General features: G+C 39.4%; 1 protein-coding gene across 2 annotated transcripts in view; it reads left to right on the plus strand.

Annotated features, from left to right (window-relative positions):
* CYP19A1 (cytochrome P450 family 19 subfamily A member 1) overlaps positions 1-19,639 on the plus strand; it is a 62,016-nt gene extending 42,377 nt beyond the window's left edge. For both annotated transcript variants that reach the window (XM_075207990.1, XM_075207991.1), the window contains exons 6-10: positions 1,032-1,146; positions 1,531-1,645; positions 3,859-4,021; positions 7,862-8,103; positions 16,632-19,639. In XM_075207990.1, the coding sequence (XP_075064091.1) occupies positions 1,032-1,146; positions 1,531-1,645; positions 3,859-4,021; positions 7,862-8,103; positions 16,632-16,877 (881 nt within the window). In that variant the 3' untranslated portion in view covers positions 16,878-19,639. The remainder of the gene's footprint in view (positions 1-1,031; positions 1,147-1,530; positions 1,646-3,858; positions 4,022-7,861; positions 8,104-16,631) is intronic.
* The last annotated feature ends 5,610 nt before the right edge of the window (positions 19,640-25,249 follow it).

A 25,249-nucleotide genomic window follows, 5' to 3' on the forward strand; every position in this document is an offset into this window, starting at 1 on the left:
CGTTTATACACACATATATTAACAACACTTGTGTTTTTAGACGTTATAATAATGCTTCTTTTAAAATTAAGTGGATTTTAAATAAGCATTGGTATTTATTACAGAAAGATCACACAAATACTTATAGAGAAACCTGAAGTTGTATTTCCCAAGGCAAATATTTTAAAAATGATGCTGCCCCTTGTGTCTTACCAGAAATAAAAAAAACATAAGCAGGCTGGATGAGAAAGGCAAAAAATGTTGGTTGGTATAGTATATATACATAGAATATGATGGTATGAATGAGTACAAGGAAAGTATTCCCCTGTTTCAGTGAACATATTGCGAATATAAAAACAGTGATCCACCAGCTGGGAAAATAAAAGACCATTTTAATGTCTCAGTACTCTTTTGGTATGCGCTGATGATTCCTGTTGAGTAAAACATTATTTTTTATAAAGTAAAATATCAATATTACATTTATTCAATGGTATCTTTGGCTTCTTGATGAAACATCAACTCTGATCCATATTCTGCTATATAAGAAATAAAATTTGCTTTTGATAAATGAGTATCTTTAAAATAATATGGACCTCATTTAGAGTCGGACTCAAAGTCCGTTTTAGGCGCATCCAACAAAAAAACACTACCACACATGTGCAGAAAGCACCAAATCCGCCTGCATCTTGGACGCAATTAACACTTGCGACAGCTTGCGACTCACTACGAGAGAATGGAAGGAATGTGGAATTGTGAAGGCGTGACCATGTAAATACATCCTAGTCGCAGTGAGGCGCAGACGCAACACACATCAAAACAGAGCTAAAGCTGTGTGGCAGGAATTAGGTGGCACAAGCGTTAGCTAGCTGCAGGAACTGCTCACAGCTCCATAGGGTATTAAGAGTGGGATGCAACTGGGGTCACTCCTAATACCCTACCAAGCTGTGGCACCCTCCCACTCCTACACTTCTTACATGGACTTTGCGTCCGACTCTAAATGAGGTCCTATATGTTTAAAGTTGACTATTACACCTATATCTTTTTTTCCCCAGAAAATGACATTGTTCTAAAAATTCAGAAATACTTTGATGCATGGCAGGCACTTCTGCTGAAACCAGACATTTTCTTCAAAATCTCCTGGCTGTACAAGAAGTACGAGAAATCAGCGTGAGTTCTCAATGTCTAGACAAAGTTCTACCTCTGTGATTGGCAACGGAAGGCCCTAGGGCCACATGCAGCCCTCTGAGGCTTCCCCTGTGGCCCCCTTCTCCCTACTGCTTTATTATCAGATTTGTTTGTTACAGCTTGTAACATTTGTTTATAATGTCTGCTGATATGTTATTACAAAAAAGTGTTTTTTTCTTTGATTAAATATATTGTTATTGTAACTTATTTCTGAGGTTAAGGGTAATGTGCGGCCCTATCGAAGGTTCGACGGCCCCCCATTCATCATGTTGCCTATTACTGCTCTACCTCGTATGAATGATATTGTGTATCAATGCAAAAACAATTACAGTGATTGAAGAAGTAACCATCCTCTCTGTATTCTAGGATTGATTTGAAAGAGGCTGTTGAAATTCTTATTGAGCAAAAGCGACGGGAGATATCAACTTCAGAGAAGTTAGATGAAAATGTAGATTTTGCATCAGAGCTTATTTTCGCACAGGTGTGTAGTAAATTAATTTAAATAAACACATGAATAAGAGAGTGTTTTCCGAATCGCAGGTGATGCTTTTGTTTCACACCTCGGAGTGGAAATGAAAGCTAAGAGGGATATCTAGCTGTCATAGAGCACACACGCAGAGCCGTAACTTAGAATTCTAGTGCCCTGGGCGAGAAAGACAAATGCCGCCTCCCTAGCCCTCAATTTTAACCAAATTAACCTAAAATATTCCTAAATTGCGCCCCCATCAGCATTGCGCCCTGGGCGGTCGCCCCTGTCGCACAGCCCTAGTTACGGCCCTGCACACACGTGAGGATGATTTAGAGGATCGGAATATGACGCTACACAGATGTGTCAAACTGATCCATTTCATCAGGGAGAACCTAACACTGATTTTCTGACTGAATTAACCTTTGCCCAATTACTTCATTGATGCAAGGCTTGTTTTCTACCAATCAATCAATTGAGCTCAGGGTAATTTAGTCAGTGCAGGAGGAGAAAAATATCTATTAGATGAAAAGGGTCAGCAGATGTCTCTGGTAAGGTTGACAGCAAATGGATCATTTGCTATAGTTCAAAATTGCTGTAATGAGAGGTTGATTTTCTGACCATTAAACTACAGTGTCCAAAACAATTATATGTTCAGCCAGCATAACTTGACATTGAAAAGGAAATCATCTTCAGTTTAATTCTGCTGTTTAAACTCTGCATGCAGTGCTTTGCCACCAAAATTGCTATAGTGTGACAATGGAATAATGCTACACTAACTGAGTTTACCATCACTTTAGAACTTTGCTGCCTCTTGGTTAGGAGACATCCATCTGAACTGCACTATATTGTCAGTGTCTCATCCAATTTCCTAGTTGTCAGGACACAGTAGACTTACGCAATAAACAAACTTAAATAATTCTCCTGTTTTCACACTAACTTCCCAGTTGAATTAATATGAATTCTTTTTTTTTTTTAAATGTAGTTCATGATGATTTTTTATTAAAACAAACAGAGGATTAATTTGGGATGGGAAAGTACACCTTCTTGGAAATCTGGGTTTTAACGAATCAGGGCATAACTAACAATTATCTAGACTTGCTAAAACAAATTTTATTTTGTCATTATCTATTCAACAAAAATGAGCCATGTGTGAAAAAGTAAGTACATCCCATGATTCTGTAGCTTGTAGTGCAATCTTTATCAGCTAGACTTGAAGTAATTGTTTTCTGTATGAGATTCTCAGTCTTATACATCCTATTTTGAGAAATTTTGGTCCACTCCCCCTTACAACACTTCCTCAGTTTATTGATTCTTCAGGGCATTTATTTATGCCCTCTAAAGGTTCTGTCACAGCATTTCAATAATTTTTTTCAGCTATTCAGATTTGCATTTGACCAGGCTTAAATTACAATATTTACTTATATGGAGGGTGTACTTATTTTTTCACACATGGTTCCACCCAATCGTATTATTTTTTCTCGAATAAATTGTGACATAATATTAGATTTATACAATTTTAGGACTTGGTGAGGACAGATGTTAATTATGTCCTGCTACATAAAAATCCATATTTGAAATAGATGACTGTAAGTAGAGCAATGAATCTTGGATAAAAGAGGTCACATTGACTGCTATACAATATATTTAACATTTTCAGTTCCATAAATATTTGCTGACCTCTCCTTACCACACAAAGCAGCCTGACTGCTGATTATACTGATATGTGTAGTCTTTAGCTGACCCACAACTCCCACAATTCTCATCCAACCCTTAGAAACTCCTGTAACTACCTGAGTATAGTGGGAACCTGCATGGGCTTGTAGATAACTTTAAGGTATCGGTTTGTATGTTTCCTTAACTAAATACATGGCTTTATCTTCTTGCTGGCTTCTGTGTTTTTCCCAAAGACTCTATATTATCTTGGAATTTTTGTCTATTGCATTAACCCTTGAACACGACACAATTCTGCTTTACTGTGTCATTGGATACAAGTGTATCTACAGAGCAATTCCTTTAGTGGAGAAGGGCAACAAAAGTGCTTGGTGCAAAACACAAAAGAAAATAAGAAAGACGATGATATATTTACGTAAAAGTTGTACTAAGGCATGTACAAATCAAGGAATTAACGTTGTCTGAATGTGGAAACCCTAGAATTCAAGAAATGTAGTCCAAACGAAACACCAACAGTTTTAAAACATTCTTTTTAATGCTTGTCTTTCTCCCAGAATCATGGAGAACTGACCGCTGAGAATGTGAACCAGAGCCTCTTGGAGATGCTGATTGCGGCTCCTGACACCATGTCCGTTTCTCTTTACTTCATGCTGATCTTGATCGCACAACACCCAAAGACTGCAGGGATGATAATGAGTGAGATCCACTCCGTTACTGGTAAATATCACATGTTGGGGCACATTACTATTAAAACATTCATAATACTGAAACCCAAAAGAAGTTGTTTTTTGCAAATTGCAATTTTTATTTTGCTAGACACAGATTTGTTTGTTTATTGTGAGATACCTAGATGTACATCATATGTATATGCAAAATACTCAGAACCTATCACCAGCAACAGTAGACAAACATTTTAATATACTTACAAAGCACAGACTATCCCACCAAATATTCACCTTTGTCATAATTTGGCTGTGAAATTTTACATGTTTTATTGTGGAATCTACCAAAGTTAGTTTCCCTGGCAGTGGGCCCCGGGAGTGATCACAGCACCCCTCTATATGGGCATGGCTGCACAGCCATGGGCATGCCAAGCACTTTTGAAGCACAAGGATGCTTGTCCCCCCTCCTCCAAACCCCTTTATGGTAATGCAGAGCAGCAGTGGACAGAATCAACCCCCAACTTTCTCACTAATAGGGACAAAGCTGTCCTGATAAGGATGGTGGGACACAGTCCTCAAATCGGGACCGTTTCACCCAATTCGGGATGGTTGGGAAGTATAAGTAAGTGTTCAGCACACAATTTACATATTATTTCTGTTCCACCTGAATTTCTCCCTTACTGTACTGGAACCACAACACAGAGGAGAATGAAATTGTCATTCCAGCTCTATTTATAGATTTTACATTCTGCAGAATGCAAATTTACAAATACAGTGTGGAATGGAATTCCACAGAATTGAAAGGCAAAAGCAGAACTCAAAGAAACACCTTTGTGAAATGGCCTGTTCTGCCACAAAAACTCAATTTGGGCAACATTTCGTTGCAATTTCACTTATCTCTAAAGATAAGTGTAACTAGTTCCTGGAAAATCTACAGTATTCACAATATGGTACACTTTAATCTTGTTGATAAAAAATTATTTGCTTTGTCAGTTTGATTGAAAAGATGGGATGATCTTGAAAGCTCTAGGTGTCTTCTAATGTCATGGAGCAGCAAAGTGTAGCTTCCCTGCTGGCCTCAATCAGGTACAAGAACACACATGGAGATTAGAGATACACATATGCATGGGAATGAATGCAAAGAATCACTTTGATATTTCTGTTCCTCCTACTATGTAGTGCAAGGTTTAAGTGTATATGAGCTTCAATGTTGATTTTATATTAAACATTATAGCACTTTGTAGAGTATTTTAAAATAAAATTGTTTTGCATATATTGTAGATTTATTTTACTCTATATGAGTAATATCATCTTATAAATAGTTGGTGTCACTGTTTTCATTGCTGTCTATGCTGACCATGGACATATTATTATTATCCTCAGATAACAGTAGTACCAGGAACTACAGCCTAGGTACAACCCCAGCATAAGGAAGAGATGGGACATCATATCTAAATTTAACCAAAATATTTATCGTGTAATATAAATTATACATTTATGAAAAATGAAAATATAATTATATTTTACACAGATAGGAAACTGCTAACTTTACCAATAAACTAAAAGTGACTTTATCCCATTTAATGACTATAAATTGCCTCAGGATGGCCAATATGTCAGATTAGATCTGTCTAACATTTTGCACAATATAGGCACTACATTGTTTTAATTTCATGTCAATTCAATGACAAAAGGCTACCCTGTTTCTGTTAATACTCGGCTTGTGGCAATTTATGTAAATAATGGAGTTTGCTTTAAAGTGATTTGAATGACATTGTAAAAAGTCATATCATAACACAAGAAAGTTAACAATAGTTTTTTGCGTAAATGTCTGCACAATAGAATAGATGCCCATTTAAAATGCAGACATTTTATCTTGGGATTAAATAATGTTCAGTAAGTGGATCTTTCCCCTGGTACCCGACTGCTACCTGATGACAGCCACGATAGTTCGTAATGGGAAGAATACAAATTTGTGCACTAGGGGATTGGATGGTGGATTCAATAGGTAGGAGTGTGCACAAATTATATTGGTGGCGGTGTGCACAAATTCTATGGGAATGGCCTGGATGTGCACAGATTTTTTGGGGGTTGCGGCCAGGTCTGCACAAATTCTATGGGTAAGGGCTAGATGTGCACAGATTCTATGGGTCGGGACCAGTGTACAAAAATTCTATGGGAATGGCTTGCATGGGCACAGATTCTATGGGATCGTGGCTGGGTGTGCACAGATTCTCTGGGTGGAAGGTGTACATAGATTCTCTGGGTGGGAGGTGTGCACAGAATATCTGGGTGGGAGGTGTGTACAGAATATCTGGGTGGGAGGTATGTACAGAAAATCCAGCTGAGAGGTGAGCACAGATTCTGTAGATGGGGTTGTACACAAATTCTGTGTTTAGGGGCTGGATGTGCACAGATTGTATGAGTGGCAGGTCTGTATAGATTATTTGGGTAGGGACTGGGTGTGCACATAGTCTGTGTATGGGAATTGTACGCAGATTCTGTGGGTTGGGGCCATTTGTGCATATATGCTGTGGGCCTATGGCTGGGTGTGCATAGCTTATCTGGGAGGGATGTGTGCCCAGATTCTCTGGCTGGGATGTGTGCCCAGATTCTCTGGCTGGGATGTGCGCACAGATTCTCTGGCTGGGAGGTGCGCACAGTTTCTCGGGCTGGGATGTGCGCACAGTTTCTCGGGCTGGGATGTGCGCACAGATTCTCGGGCTGGGATGTGCGCACAGATTCTCGGGTTGGGATGTGCGCACAGATTCTCGGGTTGGGATGTGCGCACAGATTCTCGGGCTGGGATGTGCGCACAGATTCTCGGGCTGGGATGTGCGCACAGATTCTCGGGCTGGGATGTGCGCACAGATTCTCGGGCTGGGATGTGCGCACAGATTCTCGGGCTGGGATGTGCGCACAGATTCTCGGGCTGGGATGTGCGCACAGATTGTGTGGGTAGGTGCCGGGTGTACATAGATTCTATGGGAGGGAGGTGTCACTATGACAAATTGTTTTCTGGTAAAATAACACACAGAAAATTACCTACGGTACATAGCCATAGTTCCAGAAACGCTTATTTCTTTTATCTCTAATAGCTAGTGTAGTTGTTTATAAATGAGTAAGAAAAGGTAAATTCAGTGACATTCCACTAATTTAACAAAAGAGACTGTAACTGCCACTGTACTTCAGGGTGGGCTGATTTTAATGGCACATTAAATTACATTCATGCATGACATTTTGCATGGTGATGTAAATATTGATTGTTAACAATATATGACGAATATGGATTTGTTTTATGTGCTGTTGTATTAAAATGAATATGTTTAACATGGGAAACAGTAAGAAAAAAGACCAGAAATTAATTTGGAGAGATAATCGTCAACCATGTACAACCTCTATAGGTGGGTTCCAGCAGGATATTTTTAGAGTGATATCCTGAATGAAACATGTCATGCTATAGTAATACATAGCGACAAATTTTATCTTTTGGTCACTTTCTTGCAGTGAAATTTAAGAAAAGATCATCCTAGGACTGGCTATAATAAGTTGAACTGAAGATTTATGTTACGCTGCATGAATATTTTTTCTTAGGCTAACACCCTAGAACACCCAACCTGAAGGGAAGAAACAAGAATCCGTGGTTGACTGGAAAGTTTTGGTTTCCGAATATCAATTTAAGATTTTGGACTAAATTGAAGCGTAGCAGGCTTTACAGGAAGTTCCAGAATAAAAAATGTATTTGAACAAGTTAAGGGATTGTGAAAGGACGATTGCTATATATTCTTATAAAAGAAACTAGAGGGGAGGGTAATGAACCTATCATATAGATTGGGCAAAGGAACCTTGTAGATAAGTTATAAGTAATAAGTAAAAAATTTTTCCTATGTGCTAGGTGACCGGGAAGTGCAAAGCAGTGACATGCAAAACCTTAAGGTTCTAGAGAACTTCATCTATGAAAGCATGAGGTACCAGCCTGTGGTAGACTTGGTTATGCGCAAGGCTCTGGAGGATGATGTCATTGATGGCTTTTATGTGAAGAAAGGCACGAACATCATCTTAAATCTGGGACGCATGCACAGAGTTGAATTTTTTCCAAAGCCAAATGAATTCACCCTGGAAAATTTTGAGAAAACAGTATGTCCATGTTTTGATTATTGGAAATGTTTTGATTATTAGAAATGTAATAGAAAGCAGTAACGATTCAGAATTATCTTTAAGTTCATCAAATGTTTTAAAAAGATTTTTACTAGTCTGCTGCTTAGATATATTTTGTAAAAAGTGGCAAACAAAAATGGCTTTCCACGTGGTACTGACAGCATTCCATACACATACATTATGGTGATGTATCTCATATTCAGGAGAGGGCTGGCAAATTTAGACCCGGGAGCAAGACTCTACTCAACAGACTATTTTAGGAACATTTTAAAGGAAAAAAAATGCAGGTGGACCAGTTACCCAAACCCCCACTCCCCTGACCCCCAGTCCAGCCTGCCCCTGCTCATGTTCCATTGCAGAAACTTCCTTGTTAAAAATAACTAGCAGAAAGGTGATTCTCTTGCTACTATGTTTTCATACTTGCCATTACCTGCAAGCTCCAGCCTAGTTTTCTACCGGTCAGAATGCATCTATTGCCATGATGATACTTCTACCTATTTCTTATACTAATGATTTTAATTATTAAAAGGGGGTGTCTACTTTTAGATAAAGCTCCTTAAAATAACCTTCTGGCTCCCTAATAAACATGGAAGTCATTGCATCCTGGCCAGACCAATATACAATTTGTGACACTAAACCTTATGTAGCAAACTTCTATATCCCCATAGATTGTAATTTTTGAGCGGGATTCTATTACCGTTCAAACAATTAAATGTATACATGTATAACTGACCAGTTATTAAAAAAAACATTGCTACACATAAAAATAGTAAATTGTGTCCATAAAGATTTCAGAGCCTAAGGGTTTATCAATCTATTTAGCCTAGAATTGCAGGTAACTAAGGAAATACTGTATCTCAAGAAATGGTGATGCTGTAGTGTGGGAGAACTTCTTTTAATAATTTTAAGTGGTTGTCTAGTTTTGAACAAGCCTCCTTAATATAACCTGCTGGCTCAGAACTTGCACCACGTTTATTCCATTGCCATCAGGGCCGGACTGGGACTAAAAATCAGCCCTGGCATTTAAATTACACAGGCCCACCTGAGGCCCAGTAGGAAAGAAATTGTGCGCCGCCGCACAGCAGCGGCACCGAAAAGGGTGTGGTCACATTGTGCTGTGGGTGTGGCCAACATGGGGCATTGATACATACATTATAATAAAACATTACATTTATCACGCCCTCCCATCTACATCACGCCATGCCCCCCAGGCACATTATGACACCCCCAGCCCACTGTACTTATCTATGCTTCTGGTGCTGCTGACATCCATCAGGGTGGGAACTTCCTATAGAGTGAGCAGGGAAGCTCTTAGTCTCACAAGATTACCACATCTTGTGAGATTTAGGGCTAGATTTACTAAGCTGCGGGTTTGAAAAAGTGGGGATGTTGCCTATAGCAACCAATCAGATTCTAGTTTATTTATTTAGTACCTTCTACAAAATGATAACTAGAATCTGATTGGTTGCTATAGGCAACATCCCCACTTTTTCAAACCCGCAGCTTAGTAAATCTAGCCCTTAGACCTCCTCGGCTTGCTCTGCAGGCTGTGTCCTATTCAGGGACTGGGAGCAGCTATCCGCTCCCTCCTGCTAACCAGAGCTGGATTAATGCCTGTGGGCATGGGGTTTTTAAGACAGGGGGCCCCTATTATGTAACATGGTTATCATATTAGACAAAATGTTAGACAAATACACAGGCAATACTGTGTGCACTACTGTTAGGTGCAGGCAGCTCTGCCTTCACAAGCAGTACAGTGTGAAGTGGGACTTACCTCCCAACTGTCCTTGTAGTCGGACCAAATCTCACTAAACGAGACAGTCACCAAAATTCGGGAATTCCCCACCAGTGTTCTTGTCACTTTCACCACCTGTGGCTCCTGGTGTCTTTAGTAGCTGCTTGTCTGGATCCTCGAATGCTGGAGGCTCTATTTTGAAAAAAAAAAATGGGTACATGTAATTTAGAAACCTCCAACCAGCCCTGGGGGTAAATGTATCATACCCCGGTTTTCTCAACTCGCGGGCGATCAGCGTCTTCTCAGCTTAAATTTAAAGCGGCGCTGCCTTGTAAAGGGAGGTTAAATTTAAGCTGCGAAGACGCCGATCTCCCGCGAGTTGAGAAAACCGGGGTATGATACATTTACCCCCCGGTGTTTAATAAACCTATATACCTCCCTCCAAACAACCCCAACAATAAATTAAATCGCATTTACGTTTAAGAAATATACCTATTTCCCACAACCATCACTGCCATTAAATAATTCCTATTCACATTTAATAAATAGACGTTATTTTTTTCCCAAACAGCCCCACTTTCAATTAAAAGCCCCCAAATCATATTATGCCACAATAGTGCCCCAGTTCGTACAATAGTACGCCCAAATGATATTATACCACAATACTGCCCCCAGTTGATATTATGCCACAATAGTGCACCCAAATCATATTATGCCATACAGTAGTGCCCCCAAATCCCGTGTGGCATCCTGGCTCTTCTCCCCCCCTGAGTGGCATCCTGTCTCTTATTCCCCCCCCCATCTCCTGGGTGGCATCCTGTCTCTTATACCCCCCCATCCCCAAGTGGCATACTGTTTATTATTCCCCCCCCCCCAGTGGCATCCTTTCACTTCTCCCCATTTTTTATGTGACATCCTCCCTCTCTACCCGTTTTTTATGTACAATCCTCCCCCCCCCACCCACCCCCTTTAGTGTACTCACCTTCATGTCATGTCTACTCGTTTCCGCTGTCTTCTGCCTTTTTCTGCTTTCTTCTGCTGTCCGCTCCTCAGACAGCTGCAGGACCCGGCCAGGACATTTGCAGCGCTGCGCGCGGCACATTTCATCTGGTGGCTGGTTCCTGGGGAGGAGCCAGCCACCAGGAAGCCTGTCAGTGACAGGCTGTACTAAACTGACTGCCCTGGACGTGATCATGTGAGTATACAAATACTCACATGATCGCTGCGCAGGGGACCGGACCGGCCCAACTGACCATCGGCCCTTCTGGCAAATGCCAGAAGTGCCAGATGGCCAGTCCGGCCCTGATTGCCATAACTCTAGCCAGGGCATGTGAAAGTTCTAGTGTGGCCTGATATACAAAAGGTATATGACAATTGCCACTTGTGAGTTCTCAAAGGAGTGCTGCTGACTTTTCCATACTGCTGCCAGTATGGAAAATTCTGGTGTCCAGAAGTGCTGTACTGCTACTTCTGTGGATACCAATCCCATTGTTTCCATGTAAGTTCTGGCAATGGGACAAACCCCCTGTGTACACTTGTGCTCTATCGTATACAGAGTTTTATCTATAGTCTCACTCTAGGTTGCTCATGTTCTATTTATCTTAACAAGAAACCCTTTAAATCATGCTGCATGGTAATTGATATATGGATGAATGCACATTCATATTTAGAGAGCTTCTTCATTTATCAGTTAATTGCTTTTTAACTGCCAAAGAGAATAGAGGAATTACTTTTAGAGATTTCTTATGAAAAGAGAATTCCAATCACTGTATACTGTATGTCATTTTAGTATGAAACTTTTGTCTAGTCTCTTCTTATGGACTTTCCCTGATGAATAAGTTGTAAGCTCATTGGGTCAGGAGTTTCCATCTTGCTGTATCTTTAATACACTGAAATGTTCAGATCTTTTTGAGCTTTTTTAGAAATTGAATGTTGAATGCAGCTGATCCGTCTAGCCTATCCAATTGATGTATTAAGAGTTGATTATCTGGAAAGTATTTATACATACAATGAGTCAATCTGTTTTGGTACACTTACAGAGGAATAGTTCCCATTACCATCTGTAGTCAGGTATAAAATCTGCTTAGGCTACTATAGTAAATGAGTTATTGTAATTGACTATGTTCTGATTTAGTAAGTGTGCTCCCACATGCTCATACACCTCAGTCTAAGACTTCCTTCTCCATTATGATTAGGAATAAAACAAATAAAAAGAACATAAAACCATTTCTATGCTGAAAATTGCTGCCCCAAATATTTGTTTATATAAGGTATATGTCAGCTATTTTACTACCGGGCAATTTAAAAGTAAAAAATTGGAACAAAATAAGTCCCATCTCTACTCCTCCACACTCCACCTGAATACACCAACTATAGCTTGGTCAATAGATTAGAATAGATTTGGTCAATGGCATGGTATTTATGACAGATCATGTCTTGGGGATCTATAAAGAAGTTCTGACAAAATTGTGACTATTGACTATCGACTGAAGCAATATGGATATTAAAACATTAAAACTTAACTGAATGACCAATGTGTCCAGAGCTATTATATTTTATATAATGCATTTTTTAGAATTTTTTAACTCTATTATTTCCAGATCATTCAACTTAATGCATATCAGTCTACATTTCATAGTCTCAAAACATAGAAAATGTATATTTCAATATCCACAAGGCTAAAGCTGGGAGGCTACCTTCATTTTAAGTATCCCTACCTCAATTAGATAACAAATGCACAAGGGATGCACATGGCAATAGACAGGCCATCAGAAAGTTATATGTAGTCAGATACAGTGATGTTCTTACGCTGTAAACATTTATAATGCTGCTCCCAAGGTTACAATACCCTTCCCACAAACAAACACAGAGATAAAGAAAATCTCCTCCAATCCCTCCTTCAGTCACTTTAGTAATTAATAGCAATGATACCAATTTGTAGAGTACAGAACAGGCAATTCTTCAAATGTAGGTAGAATTTATGCAGGATCTGTCACCAATAGTACAGCTAACATTGAAACCTGTGTGGGTTTTTAGCAATACACATATGCAATGCGCAACTTTACATCTAAAAAAACCTGCAAATTGAAAATACAATGTATTTATTTGAATATGAAATTGTAAAAGTAAAAATAAAGGTAATTGATTGTAGTGATACCAATTATTTTCCTCCTGCAATCATTAAACTAGTAATGAGGGCTGGTAGCGTGAGTGGAGACAGTGGGGCGGTAGAAGTATCCTCTCTCTTCCTGTACCTCCTTCACCAGTGCAATAACTAGCAGCAGGTGTAATGCAATCATAGCAGGAGGAAATACAGATGATTGGTATAACACCGCACTTCTTACCACAGTCAAGGAGTGTTGACTGGTAGACAGAAGAGGTAAAGCAGGAGCAGGCGGGGTCTGGGAGACAAGAAGAGGATCTTGCCTGTGCTGCTCTTGCAATCATGCCACCATGAGATTATCACCTTACCACTTGGGAGAAACAGCCCTGGGAAGATGCTGAATATATATTTAATCTACATATTAGACTTTCACATATCTGTCACTTGCACCACCGTACGACTGGAGAGGCAGAATGGGGAATGACAAGGGGCATGCAAGCACAAGCTGAGTACAGTAAAGGCATATTCATGCAAATGGAGCTCATGCTACAAGGCAGGTGCAAGAACAGGCTGATGATAATAACTTCATCCATGTGTCCCACTCAACATTTTCATATGCTGTAACTCAAAGCTTATTTCTACAAATTACCAGAATAAGTAGGTTGGTTGCTATAACAATTTTACCTTATTTGGCACACAAAAAACTATGGTTTGCAATTTATTGCCTAAGCAAACTTTAAGTAACTTTGACTTTGAGTATTGTTGAATTTGTTAACATTTAATTTTTAGGACCCTTCCATGTACATATGATAAGGGTAAAAATATTGTCAGATGCAGCATTTAAAAGCTATTTAACAATCACTATTGACTAGATATTACTGTAACTTGATCAGGGGCTGGCTGGGCTGGGGCCTGGTCCCTTAATGTGCTACCTTGGGCTGGGTCACTGGTCTGTATGCATTTTTTCTCATTTAAAATGTTCCTAATAGGCTGCTGAGCCGATTCTTGCCGCCCGGACTAAAATTTTCCAGCCAGCGCCTAACTTCGAATAGCTTTTTAATTATGTTGACAACAAACCTTTGCACTAGAGATAACAAATGGAATTTAATGCAAATCAAGTTTTGCAGAAGAACAGACAATTTTGCATGGACGCAAAGTTATATATATATATATATATATATTTTATTTGATCCTCAGTCCTGAAATTTAATGGATCTAATCTCATGTGACATAAGAGTTTAGATATGTTAAATTTTAGAATGAAAATTAATTAAGTACAGATAAGTAGAAAAACATGTCTGTATATGTAAATGTAAGGTTAATATTGTACAGTTATTTTATAGTGCACTATGATTTTCTTTAAATGTTTATTAGTCTGTGTACAAGGGATGCCTGACCCACCACTAAATGGACAAGTAGAATAGCAGTAGTAAGATTACTAGAGGCAAAATGTCAACACAGTGTAAACACACAAAAAGGAAACCCATTATGACATATTTCCCTTTTATTTGTGATATTATCCCTTAAGCAGACATTAGAGAGATAGGTCTCACATTTGAGAACCACAATCCTTGAGACATCCACCTAATATGTTTAGGGGGATTACATGAGCCTGGAATCCCCTCCTAGCCAAGCAATATTGTTCAAAAGATGTTATGAATGTTTAGATTACAATAAGTCTCCAGTACCTTATACTGCATGATCTGCCATTTAAGCAGTATACTTATTTTACAATATTCCATATTTACCATACTTATATACCATGTATATTATGTGTTTCTTATGCATATATAAAAATGTGCTGTAGCATTTGACAAAAGTAAAGATGTTGATGAGTGTCAGGAATAACCCCCTCTGGCTACTCCCTGATTTAATATCTTATCCTATATTCACACAGTCAAACAATATATCACCTCTATTTTGTCAGAAAACCTCTCCTGACCAACTTTACCTGTCACAAACCGCACTATGTGCACTTGTTAATAGTGTTTACTGTATGAGGTTACACACGATTCCAGCACTCAGTCTCTTTTATACCAATCACACAGGTTATAGATCTGCTGAATTGCCCCCCCAACAGTACTCTGACCCCGCACACTTCAGGTTTGCCACCAACTATTGAATAAGGGCAATAGGACCCCAATATCCTGTCTCACACTGGCATACAATAAGCACTCATTGTTACCCACAGGTTAGCAAGGCACACATCAGCAATCAAAAGGTTAAACCCTTAAGGCTCTATGACCCAAATGTACATGTAAGCACACACTCGGCTTGTTATACAAATGTATTCACTATTCATACAATGAAAGGTTTAGCATGGTCAAGCAATCTATCTCTTCTAGACAGGTGGTGAATTCATTTAGCGCAATAAGGACATCACTATTAATATTTTAGATTTAATATACAAAAAGTACAATGCTAACAGGTTAAAAAAAACAATTAATAAACAGGTGACATAACATACACAAGCAAGACAGTTTAAAATAAAGGAATTAAATTCAGAGTATAATTTACAGATAAGTGGTATATTCTGAGCCAAGGGAAAGTAAATTAAAAATGGACATCTTATCAATGAAGATTGATTTCCCAAAAGACTGACAATTTATTGTAACTGGTCTCAGCTTTTTAAAGACACCTACACACCTTACCCCACCTCCAGGGGTTGGAGTCTTTGGCACTGTTTATAATCACCATTAGCATGTTGCCTGATTTACTACCCAATTTTACTATGTGACCTAACTTTCCTGTGGTATATCCCACACGCATAACTCTCCCATCATAATCTCCTGTGTATTGAAATGCCAAACATAATGGAGTTATAACAATTTGACATACCTTTCCCAAAGAAAAGTGACTACAACTGTTCCCTGGCACCGCTGGTTAGTGTAATTTAAGACCCAGGTGTGACTTCTGCCCCTCCGTATGGAATGGCACACGGATTTTACAAAATATCTAATATGAAGACATTTTCTTTGAAGGTCACATTTTTATATACCTGCATAAAGAGCCTTCATGTTTTGCCTTTGTCACCTAGGCCCATGGCATTCCCTAATTTACACCTAGGAGTTAGTTTGTTTTACAATACCTATTGAAAGGAGGTCTCCTCTAATTGAAAAGTGGAATACATGATCAAAGACAATGGGTGTATTTGATCTGCATATCTTAAGCTGGTTTCCTCACAAAGGGTCTGCTGAACCTAATTACCTCCTACTGGGCTAATTGACCAAATGTTTTAAAAAGGAAACAAACTTGAAAAATCATGTTCATTCCTATTTATCAGTTTAATATTTTATTTGGGGCCCTGACTTTAAATATTCTATATAGGCCTTCATCCTGACCATGAGAATCTCGGATTTACCCTTCCAATAATTCCCTCCTATAATTTTTATATACAAATTACTGTCCCAGCATCCCTTTCAGATACCAAGCCAATTGACTGAGGAGGCACAATGTACCTGAAATGGAGAGTAAGCAATGAGCAGGTAACACACACCTATGTCTGGAAAAAAGGATATTATTCTTCCAGTGCATGTATAGTTTTGGGCATAATGTGTGTATAATAGTCTAAGGCGAGAAAAGATGGGTATAGCAAAGTTATATTGTTGCATCATATGTAGACAAGTGAGTTGTCTCTATTTCTGACAATGTGTCCCCTAATACTTGCAGGTCCCACATCGCTACTTTCAGCCATTCGGTTTTGGTCCTCGGGCATGTGCAGGGAAGTACATAGCCATGGTGATGATGAAAGCAATTCTTGTGACTCTGCTGAAGAGATACAGGGTGCAGAACCTGCGAGGACGGTCTCTGGAGAACATACATAACAATAATGATCTGTCCATGCACCCTGATGAATCCAAGCCCTCATTAGAGATGATTTTCATTCCACTTCACACAGCTCAGCTTACACACTAGCACAGGAAACGTGCATTTGTGCCAGGTCTGGAAGCCTGAAATGTAATTACCCTAGAGTTAGTGGCAGTGTTGGTCTGTGTTAAATCTTGACTTAACTACCGTTATTGTATGATGGATGTAATTACTGCTAATAGAATGACAGTGTTATGTTTGATTTATGTATATTTAACAATGTTATTATTAATAAAATATTATTTCTATTTTTCATATATTGTAAAAATGCTTTATACATTTAATTTATGTAATTGTTTATATATATATATTTATTACGGGGTTTTTTTCTACAGATTTACCCATTTTTAGCAAATAAGCTAGCTGATTAATGCAATATCATGGCATAAATATTATATTTATATACATAAGCTAAAATGTTATATCTAAGATGACTTAATTGAAAAAGAAAACATTTAGGGGTAGATTTAGTAAAAATTGCTGGTGGTTTATGCCTCCACTGCTTATGATGTGCTGCGGCTTAAAATCACCTAGATAACCTGCAGTTGAGTGGAAACCACCATTTAAAAAAAAAAAAGCTCTGCCATTAACGCTACTTAACATCTGTCCCGGGCCTCTAGGGGGAGCACAAACAAATATTCGGGACCTCACACTTATGGATGCCTGGGCCAATGCTAATTAGCTAAGTAGCATTGGCCCTCTCCAGGTACTCCTGGCCAGTGGGTACCAAGAAACATGTTGACAAAAGTTCTCCTTTTCTTGTAATATTATATCTGCAGTGCCCCTTCACTACTACTAATAAATCTAGAGTTTTCCATTCTTAGTTTAAATAAATATAATTTACCTCGCTCCTTAAAAAAATCTAGTGTGCCCAATCTTATCTTTACTAAATCTAATGTTCCTTGTTTTCTCTCTAAATAAATAATTTGGCTGGAGCATTATAAGTAATAAGTAAATGTTCCCCCTTTTTTTCTGTGGTGTAGTGAAAAATACTTACGTTCCACCTTCTGGATCTTGGTTTGATGTAATCCATTTCTTTGTAAAAGAAAAAGCAAAAAAACACATTAGTAATGACGCGACCACTCTATACTAAGTCCCGTCGCAAATGATTTTGGCTAGCCCACCTACTGAATAGTCAGCCACTCAGTAGCAGTCCTAGAGGACCAGGACAGATGTTAAGTTGCAAGGCTCACAACCACCTCTTTTGTGTTGGCTTTTTTGCTTGCGGTTTTCCAGGCGTTTTTAAAAACCGCAGGTTTGTAAATCTGGCAGTTTGAATTTTGATCATAGTAAAAATCAGCATGGCGATCTATAAAGTGGTGGTTTATAAAAATGTTGTTTACATGGTGGTTCAGCATTTAGTAAATGCGACAGTCTTGCAACCACTGAAATCCAGGTTCAAGCAAATTAATAAATCTAGCCCTAAAAGTTTAATATAATAGGTGCTCCATCCTGCAATGAGAATTTACTATTCAGTGCAATTTTGCACATATTTTTTTTTACCTAGCAAGTTCAGTTTTTAATACTATTGTTTAAAATTCTTTCAGCTTACATGGATAGTGATACACTTGTATCCTGGCTGATTTATTTTCACATCTTCTAATCATATTCCAATATTATGCAAAGATACAAGCATCACAAAGCATAACAATGATTGGTAATTGTGGTGTATGTAGTTCTTGTATGCTGTGTGTCTATCTGGCAAAGGGATACACCGGATCTTATTTTGTTCTGTATATAGTTGGTGTATGAATCTATCATTCTGTGTAGTGTATTTCTTGCAAATCTGAAGTAAAGAAGTGTGCATAAACCACTGTGCTAGGTTACTGAAGAAATGTATTCAAATTTAAGGCACAGATTTAACACTGGAAACGAGGATTGAAACCTTCATCAGAATCGCTTCGGTGATCAACGGAGCGCCAATGGGACTGACACAGTTCAATTGTGGGGTGCAGGGGCTGGCTGGGCAGAGGGTATTTGCCCCCCGGGCCACTTCCATAGTGGGTTACCTTGTGCTGGACCACTGGGCTACCTGCATTGTTTTCTTTAAAATGCTCCTAATAGGCTGCTGAGACGAGTTTTGCCCCCTGGGCTAAAATTTGCCAGCCAAACCCTGGTGGGGTACAAAGCAGCAGCACATGCAGAGTGCCAGAATCACCCAGGCTGAATAAAGGAGCATGTGAGTTATATCATTCTTTCTCTAAGAAAGGGAGCAAATAGGCCATAAATGCAAAATGTCAGGATTGAAACAAGAGGTACAATTGGCTGCTCTTGATAGTGATATAGATGACTGGGCATACTTGCCTACTCTCCCGGAATTTCCGTGAGGCTCCCGAATTTCGGGGAGTGCTCCCGTAGGAGTAGGGAAACCTCCCAGACCCTGTAAAATGCCGAAATTCACGGCATTGTTACAAGACTTTCCCCTTGACTCTAAACCTTATAGCGAGAAATGTGATTTTGCTGAGCTGATGCCATCTTGTTACCTGTCAGCCCTTTTGTCCTTGTTGAGCATAAAGACAGCTTAGATACAGCTAGTTTGTAGAAGTTATTCATTATAATCTTGCTGTTTACGAGGAGCTGCGTCCATGACCTTCGCTATGGCAGACAGGAAATAAACACCAGCCCCCTTGGGAGAATTCCTGTAGAATGTAGCAAGGTCTGTGTAACGAAATCATGCACAATGAGTGGTTTAGATGAAGATAAGACAGTTAGGGACATAGTTTGCTGAAGTACGTGATTTTGTGTAACCAGAGTGCTATAAGTATGTGAATTTTGTAAACAATAAAGTAGAGGTAATTGCACACACAGAACTTGCAGTGTCTTTTATTCTCTCCGGCTGATGAGCTCATAAACTGGTAAACTGATGCTTACAGATGAACTGACTAATTAGATCCAACAGCATTGGAGGTCCACACCGAGACTGCTGACCTGAGCCAAGGTCAGACAACATTGGAGGTCGTCTCTGGACACAGGACTCTGACTATAACCTAGGTGAGTAGAGTCTTCTACTCATCAGGCTCCTATGTTTAGGGCTTCCTCATGTCCATCTAAGGTATCAGGCACGCAGATCTGTAAGTCTCAGATTTATACAGTAATTGCTAACTCAATTTGTTTACTGTAATTGTATTGGTAATTAGATTTCTGAAAGATGAGTGAATTTTGAGTGCATGTGTGACACACCAATACCATCCCCAGAAATTTATCAAAGAAGTTTAGATGAATTTGACAGTCTCTTTGACAGTCCCAGATACTGTCAAAGAGGCTATTCTGCACGGACATCCAGTGTAAGGAGTCCACAGAATCGGGCATTTACTGTAAGGAGCCCAACAAAACCAGACATCCAGTTTAAGGAGCCCAACAGAATCGGGCATCCACTGTAAGGTGCTCAACAGAACCGGGCATTCACTGTAAGGAGCCCAACAGAACCGAGCACCCACTGTAAGGAGCCCAACAGAATCGGACATCCACTGTAAGTAGTCCACAGAACGGGATGTCCACTAATAGGACAACCCACAGAAACTAGATTAGAGTCTCTATTGGGACTCAACAGAATACTGTCAATATCGGAAATATAGACAGTAAGCAGAAAGATGACAGAAACTCCTCCATAGACATGATGAGCAAAGATTTTAATAAAAGGGGGGAGTAGATGGTCTGCATTAGAAGCTGAATGATATAATGAATCAAGTAGGTTATATACCACAAATGTATGTTTGATGCTGCGCAGCTGAAAGAGTGATATGTGCCCCTCCCCTTTATTCTGTGTAAAAGATTTCAGTGTGCTGAGATAAGAAGGGAGGCTATGGGCAGCGGGAAAACTGCAAATTTCTCTCCCCCTATCCATCTAGTGTGAAAGAAATCTTCTGGAAGGACTCTGTTTTTTTGTTATCTGACAATGTATGTACAATTGATAAGTTCACGTTGTTTGTCAAGAGTAACTAAAATGTGTCCGGAGTGGTGAGTGGTAATAATATATTGAAGCTGACTTGTATTTAGTTAGGTTGGAAGATATCAGTTAATTTTTCTCCCTCTGTATGTGAGTTTTGTCTCTGTCTTACTGCGTGTGAGGGAGATCCGTGTTTGTCTATCTTGACCGTTTTACAAAAGACATGTTTTAAGGTTGGAAAAGTTGTATATTTGTAAATATAATGCCTGCATTGCTTAATTGTAAGCTTTTGAAGAGATGCAAAAGAAGTTTTAAAATCTTTGGTCCGTTACTGCATGAATCAGTGGACGGACAAAACTGTAAATAATGTGCAGATAACACAGGAGAAAAAACTGACCTCCAGCTGGCTGAGGTCCAACGAGCTGTTTCTGTAGTTGAACAAAATAATTTTGTCTGTGAATTTGATGAAAAATAGCTTTCACTTTAAGTTAAAAGAGATAGATAGCAGTGAGCTTTAACATGCAGATATTACAAGCGGTTTTAATCTGTGTGAAAATGGCGCTGATAAATGTTTTCAGAAATCAGGGAGGTTTGTTATGCCCATAAAGAAATGTTATGAGATAAAATGCCGTCTGTGAGCGAAACTTGTTTAAGTGAACATATTTCTACTTTCGACACGAAAATCACAGAATCTGGAAATATGTGTGATTATTTGGTGATGGGAGAGTTTGTTGAGAAAATTTTCTGTATATGATTGTGTAGAGCTAATGAGACAAGAATCTCTACTGACATTAAAGATACACGTCACTCTGTTTGAAGATGGTTCACGCTATTACATAGATGGTCTTCCTCATACAGTGTGTGCTGTAACCACACACAGAGGAAAAAGTGATTCAACAGACTCTACTGAGTCACATGTCAGCACAAGAAGCTGAACTAAAGGCCCTGCCACTTGCATGCATATATGCAGAAGGGCAAAGAGTAAACATTTACATTAATTCAATGTATGCGTTTGGAATTGTGCATGATTATGGCCCTGTATAGAAAAGTAGGGATTTTATGGGCTCAGCAAGCAAACCAGTCAACATGCTGAACATACCAGGGCACTGTTCACCGCATTCCAGCTGCCCCCCAAACTGTCAGTGATGAAGGTGAAGGCACACACAGAGACCCTACTCCTGATGCTAAAGGAAATAGACTGGTAGACCAGGCTGCACATGAAGCAGCCATAGCCCCAGTACCCCAAGGGGGGTCTATTTACATGGTGACTCCTGACCCCAAGTTTGACCGTACCACACTCTAACAGAGAATGAGAAAAAGGCTTGGGCAAAACACTAGAAGTGTAAAAAGAGTGCTGTAAAGGTCAGCGTGTGTGTCTGTCAAAAGCACTTTATTCAATTATGGCCAATATAGGACATGGGAAAGTGCATCTGGGGAAAGATGCTATGGTTGCACTCACTAGTTATGCAGGTTACTCACTAGTTACTAGGTTATGGATAGCGCCAGGGTTCGCCCAAGCAGCACAGGCGTTAGTGGCTGGATGCCTAATCTGTACACAGAATAAACTGGGTAAGTCTGTCCCAACTCCACAGAAAAGCACACCCCAGACACAATATCCCTATAAGAGGATACAGATGAGAGTTCACTGAGTCCCGTGTTCTGGTTTTGGTTTTGATTTTTGATCTGGATTAACTATGTGTTTTGGTTTTGGCAAAACCGCCCTTGTGTGTTTTGGTTTTGGTCCTGGACCCCGAATTTTTTCTAAAATACCTATTTTTTTGCTAAAATCACATAATTTTGCTTCCCCCCCCCCCCCTACATTATTATTAACCTCAGAAACACTAATTTCAAGTCATTTGCAGTCAATTTTGACCACCTCACAGGTCACAATATTATTTTCATACACTTTTAAACATAGACTGCAGCAGTTCTTGCCAGTGATAAGAAGGCCATTGTCATGCCTGGGCATAAGACCAAAAAATCCACCTCTTATGTGTGGAAATATTTTTACCCAAATCCTGACAACAGTTGTCTAGCCATTTGTAGCATTGTAAAGCCACAGTCAGTAGAGGTAGGAACCTTAATCATCTAGGAACCTCATCCATGTTATGCCATTTGAAGCGAGTTCATGGAAAGCTTTTGTGAAAATCAGAAACATATGCTAAAAAATAACAACAAGAAGTCCAGCATCAGCTACCTCCCTTCTCTCAGCTAGATCACAGCACCTGCAATCTACACCCCCCAACACATTCATTATCAATATCTTCACAAGTGATCGGAGTTAGTCCTGCATCTAATTTCAAGTTTCAAGGCGAGATGACTCCTCCCCTATCCAGGACTCCTCAGAAGAATACTTGAACGTTAGGCCCACTGCTGCTGCTCCTGCTGCTGGGGATGGATCTTCAACCCAGAAGCAGACCAAGAAGAAGACTACTAGTAGTTTACAAAAATTGACTGTTAAACAATCCTTTGCAAGCAGAAGCAAGTATGAACGCTGTCACCCAGTCGCAAAGTGGATCATAGATGCCATGGCGACTATTCTAGTATTAGATCTGCGTCCAATATCCACTATTAATGCAGCTGGTTTTAGACAGTTACTTTAGGTCTTCTGGCCCCGTTACCAAATTCCATCACTATACCATTTTACTAAAAAAGCTATTCCTCACCTCTACCAGAAGGTTTGTAAAATTGTAACTATTGGGCTACAAAATGCCATTCTACCCACTGTTCACTTAACCACAGATATGTGGACAAGCAGAACTGGGCAAACTAAAGATTATATGATTGTGACAGCCCACTGGGTTGGTGATTCGCCTTCAGCAGGGACTGCAGCAGCATGTACCCAAGAACGTCGCGTTTTTCAGAGGCAGACTACTCAGTGAAGTTGATGGTACACAAAGAGCCACATTATTATTATTATTATTATTATTATTATTATTATTAATTATTATTATTATCGTAGATTTGTAAGGCACCACAGTGCTCCACATCACTGTACAGTAGGGAAGACAAGGACATACATAAAACAAGACATACGTAAAACAAAAACAGTCAAGGCAGACAAAATGAATGGAGACATGAAAACAAAGGGTATGGAGGACCCTGCTCATTAGAGAGCTTACATTCTAAAGGGAAGAGGGCACAGCTAAAAAAAGAGGAGCAAGGGTGGCTCAGAGTTGAGATTGGGATAGTTGTGAGGGCACATTAGTGTGAATAGTGTTATCGAGGATAAGGTCACCTCTAGAAAAGAGATGGGTTTTCAAAGAGCATCTAAAGATTTGAAGGCTGTGGGAAAGTCTGATTGAGCATGGTAGGGAATTCCATAAGTTGAGAGCAGCACGGGAGAAGTCTTGAAGGCGGGAGTGAGAGGAGGTTATCAGAGGTGAGACAAGGCGCAGGTCAGAGGTAATACCGCTGACAACCTGTTTGAAAAACTAAGGGATGTCATTGCAATTAATTAGACTTTTTGAAAGGCAGCAAGAGAAATTGAAGAAGGAAATGAAAGAAAGCAATTCCAATGATTATGTTGGACTTGTAGATTAAGTACTTTATTCGCTTCACCAGTTATCAACATCTTCAAATCGGATTATTACATTTTGGCAAATGTGCTTGATCCTAGGTTTAAGAGCTATTTCTTTTCTTTCTTTCCAACTGACCCAGATCTCAAGAGATGCAATGAGCTCCTGGTTAGCAAGCTGACAGCTCAAGTGGTCCATGACACAATGACGTCTCCTCCTTCAGTTTCTCTGGAAATTGCTGCCAGGAAAAACTTAGCTTTTTCAAAACACCCAGTTGTAATGCAGATAAGTCTGCACAACATTTTGACATTTGGTCTGGTCTTAAAGAATTGCCCCCAAAATCGTGAGCACTCTTCTGTAAAGTCAACTACAAATTCCATGAGGAAGGCCATTACTGGCAATTAATCAAAGTACACTGACTTTTGTGATGGTGGATTCCAGCAGGGATGAATTAGTATTGTATGAGGTTGATGTACACACTGATGAGGGTGAATATGATGACAGTGTAGTTTGCAAGTGCTGAGATCTAGCTGACAGAAGGGAGCTAGCTGATGCTGGTATGCTTGGTAATATTTTGGGTAGAATGGCATGTTGCCAATTTTATGTTTCTCTACAGTAAATATTCACCTTTATTAGAGAGGTGTTTTTTTCTTTACAAAGGTACAAGCTTTTTATTTACATTTTTGTTTTCCTGATATAAAACCACTATGCACTTGAACATAGAATTTAGCACATGAGGTAGAGGGATTAGTATCATCATAACTGAGACTGGAGATGGAGAAGATCAATGCCACCCCTCCTGTTTCTGTATGACCTATGGCACAGTAGAATGTCACTGGAGACTTTTAAGAACACTGACAGCCCTATTTTTACAATTTCTGTTTCAGCACTGAGCCCTGTCATCTCTCCTGTTTCTGAGTGAGCTATGGTACAGTAAAATGTAACTGCAGATTTAGAGCAAGCCTGCCAGCCCTATTATTTCTATTTCAGCAATGGAGCAATTGAGCTCTCCTTTT

Source organism: Mixophyes fleayi, chromosome 4 (genome assembly GCF_038048845.1).
Source record: "Mixophyes fleayi isolate aMixFle1 chromosome 4, aMixFle1.hap1, whole genome shotgun sequence".
Taxonomy (NCBI): domain Eukaryota; kingdom Metazoa; phylum Chordata; class Amphibia; order Anura; family Limnodynastidae; genus Mixophyes; species Mixophyes fleayi.